The sequence below is a fragment of the Trichoderma citrinoviride genome, assembly GCF_003025115.1.
Source record: "Trichoderma citrinoviride strain TUCIM 6016 unplaced genomic scaffold BBK36scaffold_12, whole genome shotgun sequence".
Classification (NCBI taxonomy): domain Eukaryota; kingdom Fungi; phylum Ascomycota; class Sordariomycetes; order Hypocreales; family Hypocreaceae; genus Trichoderma; species Trichoderma citrinoviride.
In genome coordinates, this window is record NW_020194720.1 from 1,298,461 (window position 1) to 1,314,306 (window position 15,846).

The window sequence follows — 15,846 nt, forward strand, 5'->3', positions numbered from 1 at the left end:
AAAATACAGAAATCAAGGCGAAGTAAACAATGTGCAGGTCATTCATCATTTCCCCCTCCCCTCCATCCCTCCCGTGTGCCAAAAGATCTTTCCTCCATTATCTCGTCACTGCCAGACTCCACAGACCCCGTTTATCGACATCTTGCTTTTCCGTGTCCTTGTCTTCGCTACTTTTCAGCTTTCCTTTGCTTTCTTTTCATGTTTTTTTTATGCTTTCATTTCCAGTGGTAGTCAATGGGTATCATGTCGTGTCTTTCAAGGGGGGAGGGACAAGCAAGCTTAATCTTGGAAGAACTTGATGACTTGCTGCAAGTCTCGCAGGCCGACGCCGTGCTTGGGGTAGCAGATGTACACCTCCTCACCCAGAGCACCAAACTTGGATCGGAAGCCCGCCTTTCTCCGCAGGCCAAGGCTCTCGACAATGGAGCGGTACGTGGTGGCGAGGAACTTAGCCCGAATGCCGTGGAGATGCTCTCCAGGCGTCAGCTTCTCCGACACGCCGACGCCAAACGTCACCTGGGCGCCGGTGACGCACGACAGCGCGTACTCAATGAGCACCTCAATGGCGCCGTTGACGGCTCCGGGGAAGTCCAGAGCCCACTTGACCTGCCAGCCGTGGCGGGGGGCCAGCTTGGCCAGCACCACCATGGCGTGGACCTTGCCGTCCTTCTCGGCGGCGAAGTAGCGGCGGTGCTCCTGGTCGACCCAGGGGCGCACCTCGGTCAGGTGGACCTGCTTGCCCTTGCGGTTGGCCTTCCAGGCCTCGATGCCCTCGTTGGCGCGCCTGATGAAGTCCTCATCGGGCTTGACCTCGTGGATCTTAACGCCCTCACGCTCGACTCTGCGGGCCTTGGGGCCGCCGGCCGGGCTCTGGTGTCGGGTGGTGTCGACGCGCTGCTCCTCCGTGCAAGACAGGGTTCGCCAGCCGAGGTCGTGGGCCAGAATCTTTTGCACCTCGTACGAGACGAGCATCCAGATGGGGACCAGGCGGAGCTCCGTCACAATGTACTTGACAAAGTCCGAGATGACGTCCTTGTATTGCGACCTATCGCAGAGGGGGTCGCCGGTGACCATGGCAAACTTGTCCTGCTTGACATAGCCCACGGCGGCGCCAGTCTTGTGTCGCCAAATCTCGAATCGCTCGTCGAGCCAAGAGGTGTTGGAGGCATCGCCGTAGTTGGCAATGAGCTTCTCGACCGGAGGCGTGTGGAGCGCGGCATAGGGCTTCGTGGTGTCGGCCTCGGGGTGAGGCAGGCCGGGCTTGCGGTCGGGGAGAGACTTGGGGTCGCGGTAGAAGAGCGAGGCGTTCCGCACGTCTCCTAGCTCGAGCATCCAGGTCACGATACGCTCGAGACCGAGACCGGCGCCGGCATGGGGCGGCGCGCCGAGGTCGAAGCCGGCCAGGTACTCCTCCATGCCCTCTTCGGCAATGCCGGCGGCGGACATGTTGGCGCGCAGCTCTCCGGCATCGTGGATACGCTGGCCACCGGAGCAAATCTCCTGGCCGCGGATGAAGATGTCAAACGACCGGGTCCACCGGGGATCCTCGGGGTCCTTGTGGGTATAGAAGGGACGGGCGTTTGTAGGGAAGCGGTCCAGCACGTAGTAGTCGGTGTTGTACTTCTCCCGCACGAGCTCACCCAGCCGAATCTCATCAGGGGTGGAGAGATCCTCCTCGGCAACGTCACGACCGTCGTCTCGAAGCATCTGGAGACCGTCTCGGAAGTCGAGAATCAGCGTCTCGTCCAGATACTTGAACTCCTTGCTGGGCCATCGCTGCTTGAGGACCTCGACCTCGGGCATGGCGTAGACGGCCTTGAAGACGTTCTTGAGGAACTCGTCAAGGAGCTGGATCACCTCGTGGTAGTCATGCTCAATGGCCATTTCGAGATCCAAGCCGGTGTACTCGGTAAGGTGGCGATGGGTGTTTGAGTTTTCGGCGCGGAAGACGGGACCAATCTCGTAGACGCGACCAAAGTCGGAAGAGATGGCCATTTGCTTGGCGAGCTGGGGGCTCTGGGCCAGGAAGGCCTTGCGGCCAAAGTAGTTGACCTTGAAAACGGAGGCACCGCTCTCGGTGGCGGCAGGCTGCAGCTTGGGGGTGTTGATCTCTACAAAGCCGTAGGCCTCGAGAGTGTCCCGGAACTGGCGGGAGACCATGGATCGGATGCGGAACAGGGCCTGGTTGGCCGGGTGTCGCAGATCGAGGATACGCGACTGCATGCGGCTGCGCAGTGCCTCGGGGGGTCTGTAGACGCTGAAGGGGGCGTTTTGCGCCGGGTTGACGAGCCACAGGCCGTGGATGTCAACCTCCGCGTGGGAGACGGTGGCAGATCGAACGGGCTCCGGAGGCTCCTTGAGCACGCCGTTGACTTGAAGCAGCGACTCGGCAGGGAGCTTCTGTACCCACTGGACCATGTCCATGTTCTCTCTCGAGAGGACACCTTGGACGGAGTAGGTCTGGTCGCGGAGGAGGAGGAAGTCGAGGGCCTTGGAGAGCTGGCGCTGGGTGTGTATGCGGCCGCGGAAGGTGACCTCGGTGCCAATGGGCAGCTTGTCCAGCTCGGCAATGGTGTTGAGCTCATAGGGGTGCGTGGGCCAGTCGGAGCCGCTGCTGCGGACGCTGTCGAAGGAGGCGCCCGAGTTGTCCATGCTGGACCGCGGCGAGCCCTGGGCCGACCTGCGGCCGCCGCCCTCGTTCATGGTGGCCAGGATCTGGCGCGTGGCCTCGCTGTGGACGGCGGGGGCGACGGGCGAGCTGGGGATGGACAGCGACGACGCCTGGGGCGTGGCCGACGTGGGCGTTGCGTTCATCGTGTACTGGTGGTAGCTGCTGCGGTTGCTCCCCGTGCCGCTGTTGTAGTTCCTGGGGAGTGTTTCGCGAGGCGTGACACGGTCAGGGCTCTGTCGTCTGCTGCTTCTGGTGCTGTTAGAGCGCAAAGGCAGGCCAAAGGCCGAGAGAATGGGGGAGTTTCTCCCGCTGTCCGTGGCCGGCATGATGACGCTATATACTGGTTTCCGGGCTGGATCTCGAGGGCCTTGTTGACGGGAGTGAATGAGCTATCCGTTTATAGTGACGGAAGCAAGGTACGCAGCGCGATGTAGCACCTGGATTATCGCCGCCAAGGCTCGCAGAGCGACTGAAGCGATGGGAGTGATTGGCCGGACGGGGGTGGGAAGTCGCACAATGAAGGAGAGAAGAAGGTGTGGCAACGGGGGGGGCAAGGCGTGTCCGCTATGCCTCAGTCGAGTTGCGCTGCCGGAGTTCGCGGGGCTCGTTGGCGGGGTTTCGCAGTCAAGGTTGAAAAGGAACCAGGACCACAAGAGCAGACGCAGCGCTGACTGGGGCTCTCTTAGGCACTTGTGCGGCGCTATGCTTCCCCTTCAGGCCTGATGATGTTATCGAAGCTCGGCCCTGACAGCCTTGTGCGTCCTTTTTTTTTTTTTTTTTTCGCCTCCGCTCTGTTGTGATCGCTTCACGGTCAATGACGTTGGACTGAATCACTCACTGCCGCGTCTGCGGTGACGACGGCTGGGTGTTTGCAGGGATTGATTCGCCCGCGGGGTTATTTTTGGACAATGGGAATATGAAAAACCGGTAGTTGATGCGTCGAGGGAGGGTGGCTGGCACAGGAATAGTGGCAAATGGAGGGTGATGTTTGATTAGCGGTTTATGCGTGCGTGCGCGGTGTGTGTTTGTGTTTGTGTTTGTGTGTCTTGAGCTCCAGGCAGCAAGTCAAGTCAAGGCAAGGCAAGACAAGACAGGTACGAGGTAGGAGGAGGGATGGTTGGGAGAGGGAAGGGAGGGAGACGGCAGTGGCTCCTGGACAGGCTGCTCAGGCCTTATATAAGACGGACGGCCACTTCTGACGAGATGACAAGGGGGTCAGGACAAAGAAGAAGCGAAAAGCCTTCGAATCCAGCGATACATATGACAATGGTGCTATCAAATGACAAACTACAGCGGCGCCGAACCGAGCCAGCGTCGAGTCCACATGCAGCCACTTTCTGTCTGCTTGTCTGCCCTGTCCTTGGACTTTAGTCTCCGCCCGACCCCGACAGCCTATCCGCAGGGCACGTTTGGAGCCCGCGGAATTCACTGCCTTGGACTGGGTCGCAGCTGATGAGGGGGCGCCGTGTCTGAGGCTAGAGCTTAGGGAGAGCGTGGGAGCTTGCAGCTTTCGAGCTTAGAAACTGTTTACGCGACAGCCATCAACACGGCAATGACTGCAATGACTGAGCCCTCCCTAAGCCGATATCTAAGCGCCGCTGTCGCTGACTGAGCCCGCCAGCTGCCATGCTTTGGTCCAGGGGCGTGAGGGGAGAACGCCATCTGGAGTTCTGGCTGCATGCAGCACTCTGCTGGCTTGGCACATGTGCCTGTTCCTTGATCCTTGCTGCTGGCCTGTGACAGTGATGCGCGCTTTCGGCTGGCATTGCACAGCAGTTACATATAAGCGTCACACGAGCCAAGCCGTCTGTCAGTACCTTGATTAGGCGACATCGAGTGCCCAAGCCAAGGCCGGGCGTCTGCAGATGAAAGCGGACTGCCGGGCTTGTGCTCTAAGCGCGAAGGAGGCAGATCGCCCATGCCCATCTCCCGCTTCCAAATTGATGAATAATGGTGATGCATCTGCGGATGAAAAACACGGCCCTGCATCGGGTGACTCCGTTAAGCGACTGATGATGTAATTTTTTCCACGCGATGCCCATGCCCAACCTGGCAGACCAGTCGACGAAATGGATCGCGTTGGTCGGCTGTGTGCAGTTTAAGCTACGGATTTCCTTGATCTCATTGGCAATTGGGCAAATAAGGTATTAAGATGGGAGATTTGCAGGGAATTGGCAGGCCTTTTCAGTTGTCCCATCCTGTACCAAGTGCCAGAGACCAGAGCCGCACACCACCTTGGAATGCTGACATGAAGAAGCATCACGGAGCTAGCCGCAACAGGGCGCCAACCCATCTGCCGGCGTCTTGCCCTTGTGCCCTGCTGGGAACTTGCAACGAGCAGCAGCAAGTGAATCCCTCCAAAGTGCTACAGTATGCGTTAATACCAGGGTGCTACTATTATCATGTGCTCTCAGGGCCGTGGGTGCTGCTGTTGCTGCGCCAGTTTGCGGCCAACGTCGGACATGCTCCATGGAACATCGGACATCGTAGACTCGGAGTACATTGCGTTCCGTCCGTCGTCGCAGCAATTCACCCAGTCTCTCTCTCCAGCATCAAAGCAACGCTTCTGACGTCAGGCGCTCTCGGAGATGGACCTCGTCCGCATCGAGGCACGGACGCGAAATCGTCTCCCGATCAGGGCCGCCAAGTCATGCGAGCAACAACATGAAGCACAAAAAGGCCCGGGTCCCCCCACGGCCCCAGTATCGCTGCGTTCAACCTCGGCCGACGTCATGCATGGCCTGTGCTCGCGGTTGATTCCAACGACTTCCATGCAGCTGGACCCTGCACGAGTTACGGAGTCGCTGCTCCGATTTTTCCCTGCCAGGATGCTGCAGCAGTTCAGCAAGATTTCAAGCTTCCATGTTGACAGCAGTGGTTGAATGTGTACGAGTATGCACCTGTTTGTTGACGACGGTGCTACGTTTGCGCAGTTTTCTAGAACATCTCTAGCCTCGTGAGTCGGATGCGCCCATGGCCTCATCCTCTTGAATCCATTACTTCTTCGTTGCCCAAAGCAAACCGCCCCTTCATTCAGACACCCGCCACCAGTTCACTCTGCAATCCCGTCTCCATCGAATCAGACGAGGTCGTTCACGCCCTGTGGCTGGCTCCCAGCTAGCGTCCAATACCGAGGTTGCCGAGCCCGCTCCCATGTGTCTCGCGTCGCAGCGTCTCCACGAGAAATACGATACATGCCTACATGCCTTGCTCAATCGGCCATCGGCTGCTAACACTGGTCCGTTGCCCACTTGGTGTTGATGGTCCCTTCCACGCCTCTCCTCTGCTTCCCTCCAGTCTCTGTCGCCGCATGTTCGCCCTCACCATCTTCTTCAAGTCAAGATAAGCCCATCTCAGTGCTAGCGACTGACCAATAAGCCCTAGGGCGGGAGCCACCTGGCCCGTAGTAACAGGGCAAAAAGATTCTCCGCATTCCCCCAGGTCAATCTACAACGGGGGAGTCCCGATGACGTGTAATCCAGACTGTAGCAAGGCGGCTGCAAAGTGGCATGACACAGTCCCAACAGCACAATCGCCTCATCTATCGCAACATCTTCAAGTATCGCCACGTACCGCATCCTCCCCCCTTTTTGCGCCTCGTCTCCTGAGCCGTACCTTTTCCGTGCCTCGTGCCGCCACCCCTCATCTGATCAGACTTTTCCTCTCCTCCTCTTCTCTGTCCATCTCACTCGCTTTAGTCTACGCCCCTCTCCTCCATTCACCCCGCCTGTCTCATTCCCCAGCGCAGCCAATCCGCGCTCGCCCAGCCTTTCCGTAGGCCCAAGAGCGTCACAGCACCAGCCAAATTCAATCGCTTTTTGCTGCCGTGAACAGTCTCGTGGGACAAGGCGCCTCACTCATGGAAATCGTCCCGGACCCGGTGAGGAAACCGACAGTCCCGGAGCCCGAGGACTATGTCAACCCCTTGCAGAGCAGTTCCCGCTGGTCCCTGAACGCGCGGGCTCAGGCCATCCGCTATGCCTCCAGTCTCGGCTTCAGCATCGCCAACCGCACCGAGCCTGCGGCTCCCACGCCGTCCACCGAGTTCTGGGCCGACTCCACGCTCGCCGCATGCAAGGGACCCAAGAAGATCAGGGTCGAGGTGTGGACGCCGCCGCGTCTGGCCGTCGGGCCTCGTGCCGCCGTTGTGGCTCTCCACGGGGGCGGATGGATCCTCGGCCAGGGCACCGACAGCGCGCGATGGGCATGTGCGGTCATGACCTCGCTCGATGCCGTTGTCTTCACTGTCAACTACCGCCTGGCTCCCACCTACCCGTTCCCAACCCCCGTTGAGGATTGTGTCGACGCCATTTGCCAAATAGCGAAGCGCGCCGCACAATTCGGCATCGACCCCAACCGCATCATCCTCTCGGGCTTCTCCGCCGGTGGCACCATGACCCTCGCCAGCTGGATCATCATGCAGGAGCCGGAGCGTTGGAATTACACGCTGCCTTTTATCCCCCCACGCATCACGGGGCTCGTTCTCTTCTATCCCGGCTTGGACTTCACCATCCCCAGGCAAGAAAAGAGGCTGAGCTGTTCCCGTCCCGATCTCACGCTTTCCAAGGGACTGACGGACCTCATCGATGCCTCATACGTCTATCCTCCCATCCCTCGCCCCCTGCGTGCCGACCTCAGACTCTCCCCCGGCCTGCTGCCTGACGAACTCGTGGCGAAGCTGCCACCTGTCCATCTATGCCTGTGCGAATACGATATGCTTCTCGCCGAAGGCCTCCGTTTCGCAGACAGGTTAAAGAAGATGGACAAGACACTCACTCTGCGAGTCGTCGCCAAGGAGAAGCACGCATGGGACTGCCCTCCGCCAATGGTACAAAAGGAGAGCGTCGAGGTCGAATACGGAGAGGCGACGCAGGCCATAGCCAACTGGCTGGGTCAGCAGCACGACACGGACAGGGAGTCGATGCGGTCCATGAAGACGAAGCGTTTGAAGATCCCCCGGCCGAGCCTCATGCCGCTTAGGTCGAAATCGGCGAGCCTTTTATCCTTCAGAACGACACCAGCTGGCCCTTTTTGACCTTTTTCCCTTCCATTTCGGCTTTTCCTTGATTGGCGTCTTGTAGCGTTTCGTTTTCCTCGCCCTTTTCTTTTCTTATTCGCCCGTGTCTCTTGATAACCTCAGTCATTCCGATGTGCTGGGTAGACAAGCGTTAGTAGACAAGACCAGACAAGACAAGCATGCGTGCATGGGGGATGATTACGTCCAGAGGAATTTATTTAGCGAACGGGTATTGCTGGCGTTGGGTGTGCATAGAAGCGGCGAAGAGAGTGCCGTTGTTTCGATATAAAACGAGAGTTGTTTGGCAAGATGTATTTGTTATTTCACCTTCAAGATTGTCTGGATCGATCGATCCGTCTTATAATGCGAATATATATCGTCTTTTTCACTCATACATGTAAGACGATGTTTGGCTTATCTTACGTCTGCTTATTGAAGCCCACCCACCCATCGCATCTTGATGGTACACGCTCGTCTGGCAATCACATTCGTGGCGTCAACTATTACACCAATCGTTCTCCAATGCACTCACCTGGGCTTTTCTAGGCCTTGCTCTCACGGGAGCAGAGAGCCGTAGTCTGTGTGGCTTTCGGGTGCTTTTCATACGGGTCGACGCACACGGATAGGAAGATGTAAGATTCCAGGGTTCATGGCCAGACTTGGCAAGATCCGCCAAGAGACGGCATACTAACAAGTTACATACTACTGATAGCCCAGTGGCGAGCTGGAACGAAATCGTTCTGCTAGTAAAATGTCTTGCGAGAGCTACCAGATACGGAAAACATGGTAATATTGCACACTGATAGAGGTTTGGCGTGAGATGTAGGTATTAGGGTAGGGAGAGAAGGGTAGTGTAAATTTGTAGTTAGATTGCGGGAGGTTTCGGAAGGTTCGGATATGCTATTGGAACATTTAAGGTAGGGAGGGGTGTAGATTTCTTTTCTTGGGAAGGGATATCGGGCTGTGGTATGGGGTTGAAATGCTTTGTCTGGTTTAGCTTGCATCAATGGGACCTGGATGGCAATATGTGAAGAATTACAGTATATATGTGCTGTGATTCAAGGATAACTTCTTGGGGAGAGGAGTTGGTGGGCTCACTGGATGTTTTTAGTATCTCAAATTGGGGTTTTGTGATGTTGAAGATGGGGTTGGCTTTGTGTAAATGTATGTGAGATGGTCGCGTTGCTTAACCTGGAGGGATATTCAGGGGGGTGGTGGAGGATGGATTTGCAGAATTGCACTGCGGGTTTTTGGAAATTGATAGCTATTATTCAGGGGATATGGAAACCCCGTTTTAAATTGGGATCGCAGGTTCTTGAAGATTTTGCTTCCGAAGAAGAGGAGAGACGGGTTTTTATTTTGCTTGAACTTGCTGGCGCAATGGTGTGGTGTGCATGGCGGCGTATCATAACGGAGAGCTGTTAAGACGCAACAAGTGCTATGCTCATGTTAGTCACAAGACACCCAGTGCGCTGCCTGAGTCTGACTTTTCTCTTGCAATTCAGACGTCAAACTCTTTTTGCTTTCTCATAGAAGCACGTTGAATCACTTCTGCTCTGGAGGCATATTTGGAGCCAAACATTTAGGGGAGAGAGGCTTCTCAATGACTTGGTTGAGAAACACTGGATGGTAGGTATATGAATGAACTATTCTGCCCGACATGAATATTGGCTTCCTAGCAGATAGGATCATTGCATTGAGTGCCCGTTATGATTGGGTCTATTATAAAAATCAGAGCTGGTAAAAGATGTGCCGTTCGCGGAGTGGGATATACTGGTATGGTCCATGATCTTGAACCTAAACTGGGTACAACACAAGGCACACCCAATGTAATCATTTGTGTAACACACAAGTTCAGATGCAACATGCACTGTTCGTCACACACATCATCATAGACGTGCAGCTCAATTCTTCAAGACGCTAGTATATTTGACCGGCTAATCATCACAATAGATATACTCGCCTCGAGTTGTTCCTCGTAAATACCAATATATACCAGAAACGCGCAGTCGGGCCGCTTAAATGCCAGTCACACGCTTACCACTTACCCTCCGTGTCGAGGAAGCCCTTCAGGATGCCGACAATCTTCTCCAGAGAGGCCAGGTAGACCCTCAGATCGGAAACGACCTTGTCCTGGTCGGATCCCAGCTTGCTGTAGAAGTCGTTGCGGTAGGGGCAGGCGCTCATGGCGGCGCTGAAGACGGGCTTGATGAGGAAGCTGTGGTGAGGCTTCAGGGTCGAGCCGTAGGCGGTTCGGAAGGAGTCGGCGAGCTCCTCGGTGGGCTTGGCCACGTTGGCGCTGAGGGCGAGGCAGGTGAATTCAAGACCACTGGTCGAGCGTTTGTTAGTGACCCCGTATCTTTCTAACAGGGTGTTCCGAGAGGGCGAGATTACGTACCGGACGAGCCACAGGAGACCCTCGGTGGCAGTGTGCTTCTTGGTCTTGAGCTCGTTGCGGCAGAGGTCCTGGATGTTCTTGGACTCGGCGGGGGCGGCGGCCTGGCGGTCACGGAGTTTCTAGACGGGGGAACGGTACATGTCAGCCTTTGCCCGTTCAATTGATGAGGTTGGCCCCAATGGGCAGCTAGCTTACCTTGACGTTGCCCAGCATGTCGCTCTTGACGGGAGAGAAGGCGACGGAGCCCAGGACATCTGCAATAGCACGAGGTTAGCTACGAAGCTTGAGCAGGATGAATTGAAGAGGCTACATAGATGGAAAAGAGAGAGAACTTACCAAACATGGTGGTTAGGGACTCGGCAGCGTCGAGGAACGGGCTGGTGGCAATGGCGTTGCCATGTTCGGCATCAATGGGCACGTCGACAAAGGACTGCTTGAAGGTGTCGACGATGGTGCCGCCGGCGGGGATGACAGGAGCAGACATGATGATGGATTCTGGTATTGAGGAGGCTGTTCTAGATGGTTTGCGGAAGTTGGAGATGAATTGAGTCGAACGGGGAGCTGTAAGGGGGTAGAAGTGAGGAAGAGGCAGAAAGGAAGCTGGTGCTTTGTATCAGGTGGTAAGTCGGTGAATGCTCGACATGCTGTCTGTCTTGTTTGGGAGCTGGTGGGGCAATGAGGCACAGGTGGGGTTGATTGGCCAGGCGTGGCTCAGGAGGGATGAGGTGCAGTGAGGATGGATGGATGCGAGAGAGAGGGGCAAGGGTTGCATTATGGGGTTACCAGTATGTATTATGGGGAGGAGCAATGTTATTACATGGACTATCAATATACGATGGTTATGTTTGGACAGTGACGAGCGCAATATCAGAGGCCGTTGAGCAGTAAGAAAGGAAGAGACAGAGAGTATCACAGAGACTCTACGAGATATACAGACAGAGACGACCTGTAACAGCAAGTGTACCTTATGTAAGCCATTGCGGGGACTCACGCTTCAGGCCCTGCATTTGCATCTTCTCCGCATTTCTGAGGCATGGCATTGGCTTAGCTTCCATCGCCCACATGGAAAGGGAAATGCTCGGATGCTTACCCAAGGGTCGTTTACGCGTCAGTCTCGACAGCCACCGCTGGCTTCACTGACTCCGAGTCTGCCCCTGAAGTTCAGTCCGCGTAAAGTCGGGGCTGCTTCTTATCTGGAGCCCTTCGAAATGAGGATGAACGGCGGATCATGACTCAAACTCCAACCGTTCCATCAATCCATCTTTGCCACCATCTATGTAGTCTAGTAGTACCCGCCGCTGCCTTCCAGTCGCGGCGTCTTGCTCAATCCACAAGGGTCCAAAGCAGATCTCGAACTTTTTAGCATGCGAGACGGATCGCCAAGCCAGCATCAACCTCCAAATCTCTTCATTCCAGACTTGCCAGATTGTTTTATGCACCTTCAAAAGCGTCACTTCAAGATTTGAATCACCGGCTCTCACAACAGACAAAGCTCGCCCTACTGATGGCTACGTCATTTCGGCTCGAGTCTCATCAACCTCTTCACTTTCCTTGAGGTCACTGCTTGAATCCGATGACGTCATTTCTATTCTGTACGAGCAGGCCGCCCCTCCACTCAACCGGCCATTCAGCCTGCCAAGAGCGAGCTGGTGCCACATGCTTGTATCGTACTCGTAACACAACAATGGGCCCAGACCAGGTGAAACAGACAACAGCAACATCGAAAACTTGAAAACCAGCGAACCCAGAACCATGTGAAGCTGCACTGGCCCTTCTTTGCATGAGCAGCCGGAGCCAGATTGACCCCGACCGGAGCCGCAGACGCTCTGCTGCCATTCGAGGCCCCAGCCCTGTGGCGCCGCCATCATCTGCGTCCGAGGAAGCGCGGCCACTCGGTGACGGGCAGGGCTGGCTCAGCTAGTTCCGTTCGGGTCGATCCTTCGTCATGCTCTCATCTTGTGAAAGTCTGCTGAGCTTCACCCCCGCTTCCCGCTGCCTCTTCCTTGATGGCCTCGTCTTGGCGTGGTAGCATGCCATGCCAGCCGGTTGTCTTATATAGGCAATGCTCGCGGCGGTTGGACGCTCCCTTGTCCGGACTTCTTTTTGACCCTCCGTATTCGATCACTGTTATACCTGTTATACCAGCATCCTCCCTTTATCACCTGTGATTTGCGTTCCCACATCGCCGCCTCTTGAATCAGTAGACATCTGTATCCAGCACATCAGCAGTCGCTCACCATGGCTGCCCCTAAGCCGGCGCAGAGTGGGAGCCACGGCTCTCACGGCTTTCACGGCCTCATGGACAGCTTGAGAGGCAAGCTCCACGAAACCAAGCTCTACGACGCCAAAGCAGCCGTGTCACACAAGAAGCACCAGATTGGAAAATTCGGCAATCTGTTCAACAGAGAGCATCGCCATGATGAGGAGCACGAGCGAATCTGCGACGCGAAGCGGACTAAGATCTGCGCGTCCCATCGCTTCCAGTCTTACTTTCCAGAGCGAGAGGGCAACCTTGTCAAGTGGTATGTGGATGGACGGGACTATTTCTGGGCGGTATCTGTCGCCTTGGAAGAGGCCAAGGAAACCATTTACATTGCAGACTGGTGGCTCTCGCCGGAGCTCTTCCTCAGACGGCCCCCTCATCAGAAGCAGGAGTACAGGCTCGACCAGATCCTGAAGCGCAAAGCGGAACAGGGAGTCAAGATCTTTGTCATTGTTTACAAGGAGGTGGAGGCGGCCCTTACTTGCAACTCGGAACACACAAAACACGCCCTGCAGGCCCTTTGCCCCGAAGGATCTCCCGGCTACAACAACATCCAGATCATGCGGCATCCCGATCACAACGTCCTTGAGAACGCGGCAGACATGACCATGTACTGGGCCCACCACGAAAAGTTCATCGTCATCGACTACGCCATTGCCTTCATCGGCGGTCTCGACCTCTGCTTCGGCCGCTGGGATACTCGCCAACATCCGCTGTCGGATATTCACCCAGACGAGCCCCACGCAGAGGTCTGGCCGGGCCAGGATTTCAACAACAACCGCGTCTTGGACTTCAAAAAGGTGCAGGACTGGCAGGACAACGAGCTCAGCAAGGCAGATTACGGTCGAATGCCTTGGCACGACGTCTCCATGGGCGTCATCGGCCCCTGCGTGTATGACATTGCGGAGCACTTCGTTCTGCGGTGGAACTTTGTCAAACGGGACAAGTACAAGCGCGACCAGAGATTTGACTGGATCATTCTCGAAGGTCGTGAAGGAGAGGACGAGGATTTGATCGGAGTGCAGCGGCCAAAATACCCCATGGGCGACTACATCAGGCACCCCCTGACGCCCCTGAGCACCAAGAATCTGCTCGGTCGAGGAACGGTCCATGCTCAGGTCGTGAGATCCAGCGCCGACTGGTCCAGCGGCATCCTGACTGATCGCTCCATTCAAAACGCGTACTCAGAGGTCATTTCCAAAGCGCAGCACTACGTCTACATTGAGAATCAGTTCTTCATCACCGCCACCGGCGAGCACCAGGCACCGATCCACAATACCATCGGCGAAGCGATTGTTGAGGCCGTGGTGCGGGCTGGAAAAGAAGGCCGAAAGTTCAGGATCATCATCATTATCCCCGCCGTCCCAGGCTTTGCCGGTGACCTTCGAGACAATGCCGCGTCCGGCACGAGGGCCATCATGGACTACCAGTACAAGTCAATATGTCGAGGCGAGCACTCCATCTTTGAGCGGGTCAAGGCTCAGGGGGTCGATCCTACCAAGCACATCTTTTTTTTCAACCTGAGATCGTATGATCGCCTAAACAAGACACCGGCCATCGACGAAGCCGAGAAGAAGACGGGCATCGGGTATCAGCAAGTCCAGCGCGTTCTGGCCGAGGACATTATGGGTGAGGGAATCCACGGGACGTCCGACCCGATAGAAAAGGAGAGAGACCTCCACATGGGCAAGGCACACGAGCAGGAAAAGGCGCGCAACGAGGCTGTGCAAGCAAAGGAAGCTTTTGAGAAGGCCAAGCCCAAAGAAGAGGTACAGACCTCGCCCTCGGTCGCGCACCACGCCATGGCTGGCCAGAGTCCTCTGGAGGACGAGCCCTGGGCGGACCCGGAGTCTGAGATCAAGAACTGGATCCAGGAGGAGCTCTACGTGCACGCCAAGGTGCTCATTGCCGACGATCGAGTGGTGATTTGCGGCTCGAGCAACCTCAACGATCGCAGCCAGCAGGGCAGCCACGACAGCGAGTTGAGTATCGTCATGGAAGACACCAACTTGGTCCAAACGACAATGGACGGGAAGCCGTTTGAGGCGGGCTACCATGCGATGACTCTGCGGCGATTCCTCTGGCGAGAGCATCTCGGCCTGCTGCCGCCGCAGGACTGTGATGCCGAGGGCGATATCAATGCTCTGCCGCCCAGCGTGGAGCCCAACAACGACATCTACGACAATGATGAGAGCTGGAAGCTTGTGGAGGATCCGCTGGGCGACGAGTTGTGGGATATGTGGACGAGTCGAGCAGATAAGAACACGGAGCTGTTCCGGCACCTCTTCCACGCCGATCCAGACGATCACAGTAAGTGGGCTTGCAACCCAGCGAGATGCTCTGACCTGTCAAAGCTAATGTGAGGATGATAGTCAAAACGTTTGACGATTACGACCGCTATCTGCCGCCCAGGGGCGTCAAGTCGGGCCACATATTCGACCAGTTCATGCCGCCGGACGAGGCGAAGAAGAAGCTCGCGCAGATCAAGGGGCACCTGGTGTGGATGCAGATGGACTTTTTGAAGGATGCGGAGATGGCGGAACGGGGGCTGCAAGTGAATTCCTGGACGGAGAGTGTGTACACTTGATTTTCACCTTTGGGCGTTTATGGTCTCTTTGTCCTGATTTGAGGGTTTGGAACGGTAATACGGATGGAACACTATGGTTGAGCTCGGTAGAGCCGCAGTATCTTTTAATGGACGACGAAATTCAAGCATAAAGAGGATTGGCTGTCCGGCGTTTGAAGGGCAAGATGCAGCTCGGCGGCTACGAGTGGCGTGTAGCCACGCGGATGCATATCGGCCAATGCCTGGGGTTTCGTGCGTCTATCTGTTGCCGAATCCAGGCCGCATATTCGGTCGCATCGAAGCAGGGGAGGGGCACAAGAACTCTTTACCTGTGCGGAACCGGTTCTTTGGTGATTGGAAACAGTGACACTACCATGTCTCATCATGAATTGATGGGTTTGAGCAATTGAATGGGCGGGAGATGAGGGAAGCAAAAGAGAAGAACCTTGAAGATGCGAGATGATACCCGTTAGGTGCTTTAGCGGGTTGCGCTTGGGGAGGTGGAAGCGCCGTGGTGGTGGCCAATGAAAGGGGGTGGAGGAGAGGTTGGTGACTTTGTACGAAGTATCTTACATACTGCTGGGGGGGAAGTTTATGTGATGTGATGAAGGGAATTGCTAGGCAAGTGAAGGTGATGGAACTAAGGTAGTCCAAGGTGCGAACCCCTCTTTTTGGTTGTTGTCTGTGATTGTTTTGACGGGCTTGACTGGGTTGAAGCGTGCTGTATTAGATAGTGGATTGGAATTTGGACGGTGAAGTTGTTGGAGGGCTTGGGGAGCAGCAGATACCAGACAATTGCTTTACTTGGCGAGGGAGAAACAGGCGTTGATATAGGTGGGCAGGTGGGCAATTACAGGCATTGAAATGTTCATGGACATTAGGGACCAGATGTGATGTGATGGGCTCAGCAATTGAGGCTGTATCCATTTTA

At 55.9% G+C, this 15,846-nt stretch overlaps 4 protein-coding genes across 4 annotated transcripts; 2 read left to right on the forward strand and 2 right to left on the reverse strand.

Moving 5' to 3' along the window:
• Nucleotides 1-273: 273 nt before the first annotated feature.
• Nucleotides 274-3,452, reverse strand: BBK36DRAFT_1136246 (aspartyl-tRNA synthetase). The gene is made up of 3 exons (XM_024892923.1): nucleotides 3,202-3,452; nucleotides 3,049-3,094; nucleotides 274-3,011 (listed from the first exon to the last, which is right to left on the reverse strand). Exon 3 carries the CDS (start codon nucleotides 2,995-2,997, stop codon nucleotides 280-282), a length of 2,718 nt encoding a protein of 905 aa, XP_024747272.1. The 5' UTR covers nucleotides 2,998-3,011; nucleotides 3,049-3,094; nucleotides 3,202-3,452; the 3' UTR covers nucleotides 274-279.
• A 3,078-nt stretch (nucleotides 3,453-6,530) lies between these two features.
• BBK36DRAFT_144659 (alpha/beta-hydrolase) lies at nucleotides 6,531-8,478 on the forward strand (the record flags this gene model as incomplete). The annotated part of the gene is made up of 2 exons (XM_024897514.1): nucleotides 6,531-7,651; nucleotides 8,454-8,478. The coding sequence occupies 2 exons, from the start codon at nucleotides 6,531-6,533 to the stop codon at nucleotides 8,476-8,478; spliced, it is 1,146 nt and encodes a 381-aa protein (XP_024747273.1).
• A 1,247-nt stretch (nucleotides 8,479-9,725) lies between these two features.
• BBK36DRAFT_1125867 (glycolipid transfer protein) lies at nucleotides 9,726-10,570 on the reverse strand (the record flags this gene model as incomplete). The annotated part of the gene is made up of 4 exons (XM_024891323.1): nucleotides 9,726-10,017; nucleotides 10,087-10,205; nucleotides 10,282-10,340; nucleotides 10,423-10,570. The coding sequence occupies 4 exons, from the start codon at nucleotides 10,568-10,570 to the stop codon at nucleotides 9,726-9,728; spliced, it is 618 nt and encodes a 205-aa protein (XP_024747274.1).
• A 1,814-nt stretch (nucleotides 10,571-12,384) lies between these two features.
• On the forward strand, nucleotides 12,385-14,936 carry BBK36DRAFT_58714 (phospholipase D/transphosphatidylase; the record flags this gene model as incomplete). The annotated part of the gene is made up of 2 exons (XM_024898313.1): nucleotides 12,385-14,659; nucleotides 14,722-14,936. 2 exons carry the CDS (start codon nucleotides 12,385-12,387, stop codon nucleotides 14,934-14,936), a joined length of 2,490 nt encoding a protein of 829 aa, XP_024747275.1.
• Between the last annotated feature and the right edge of the window lie 910 nt (nucleotides 14,937-15,846).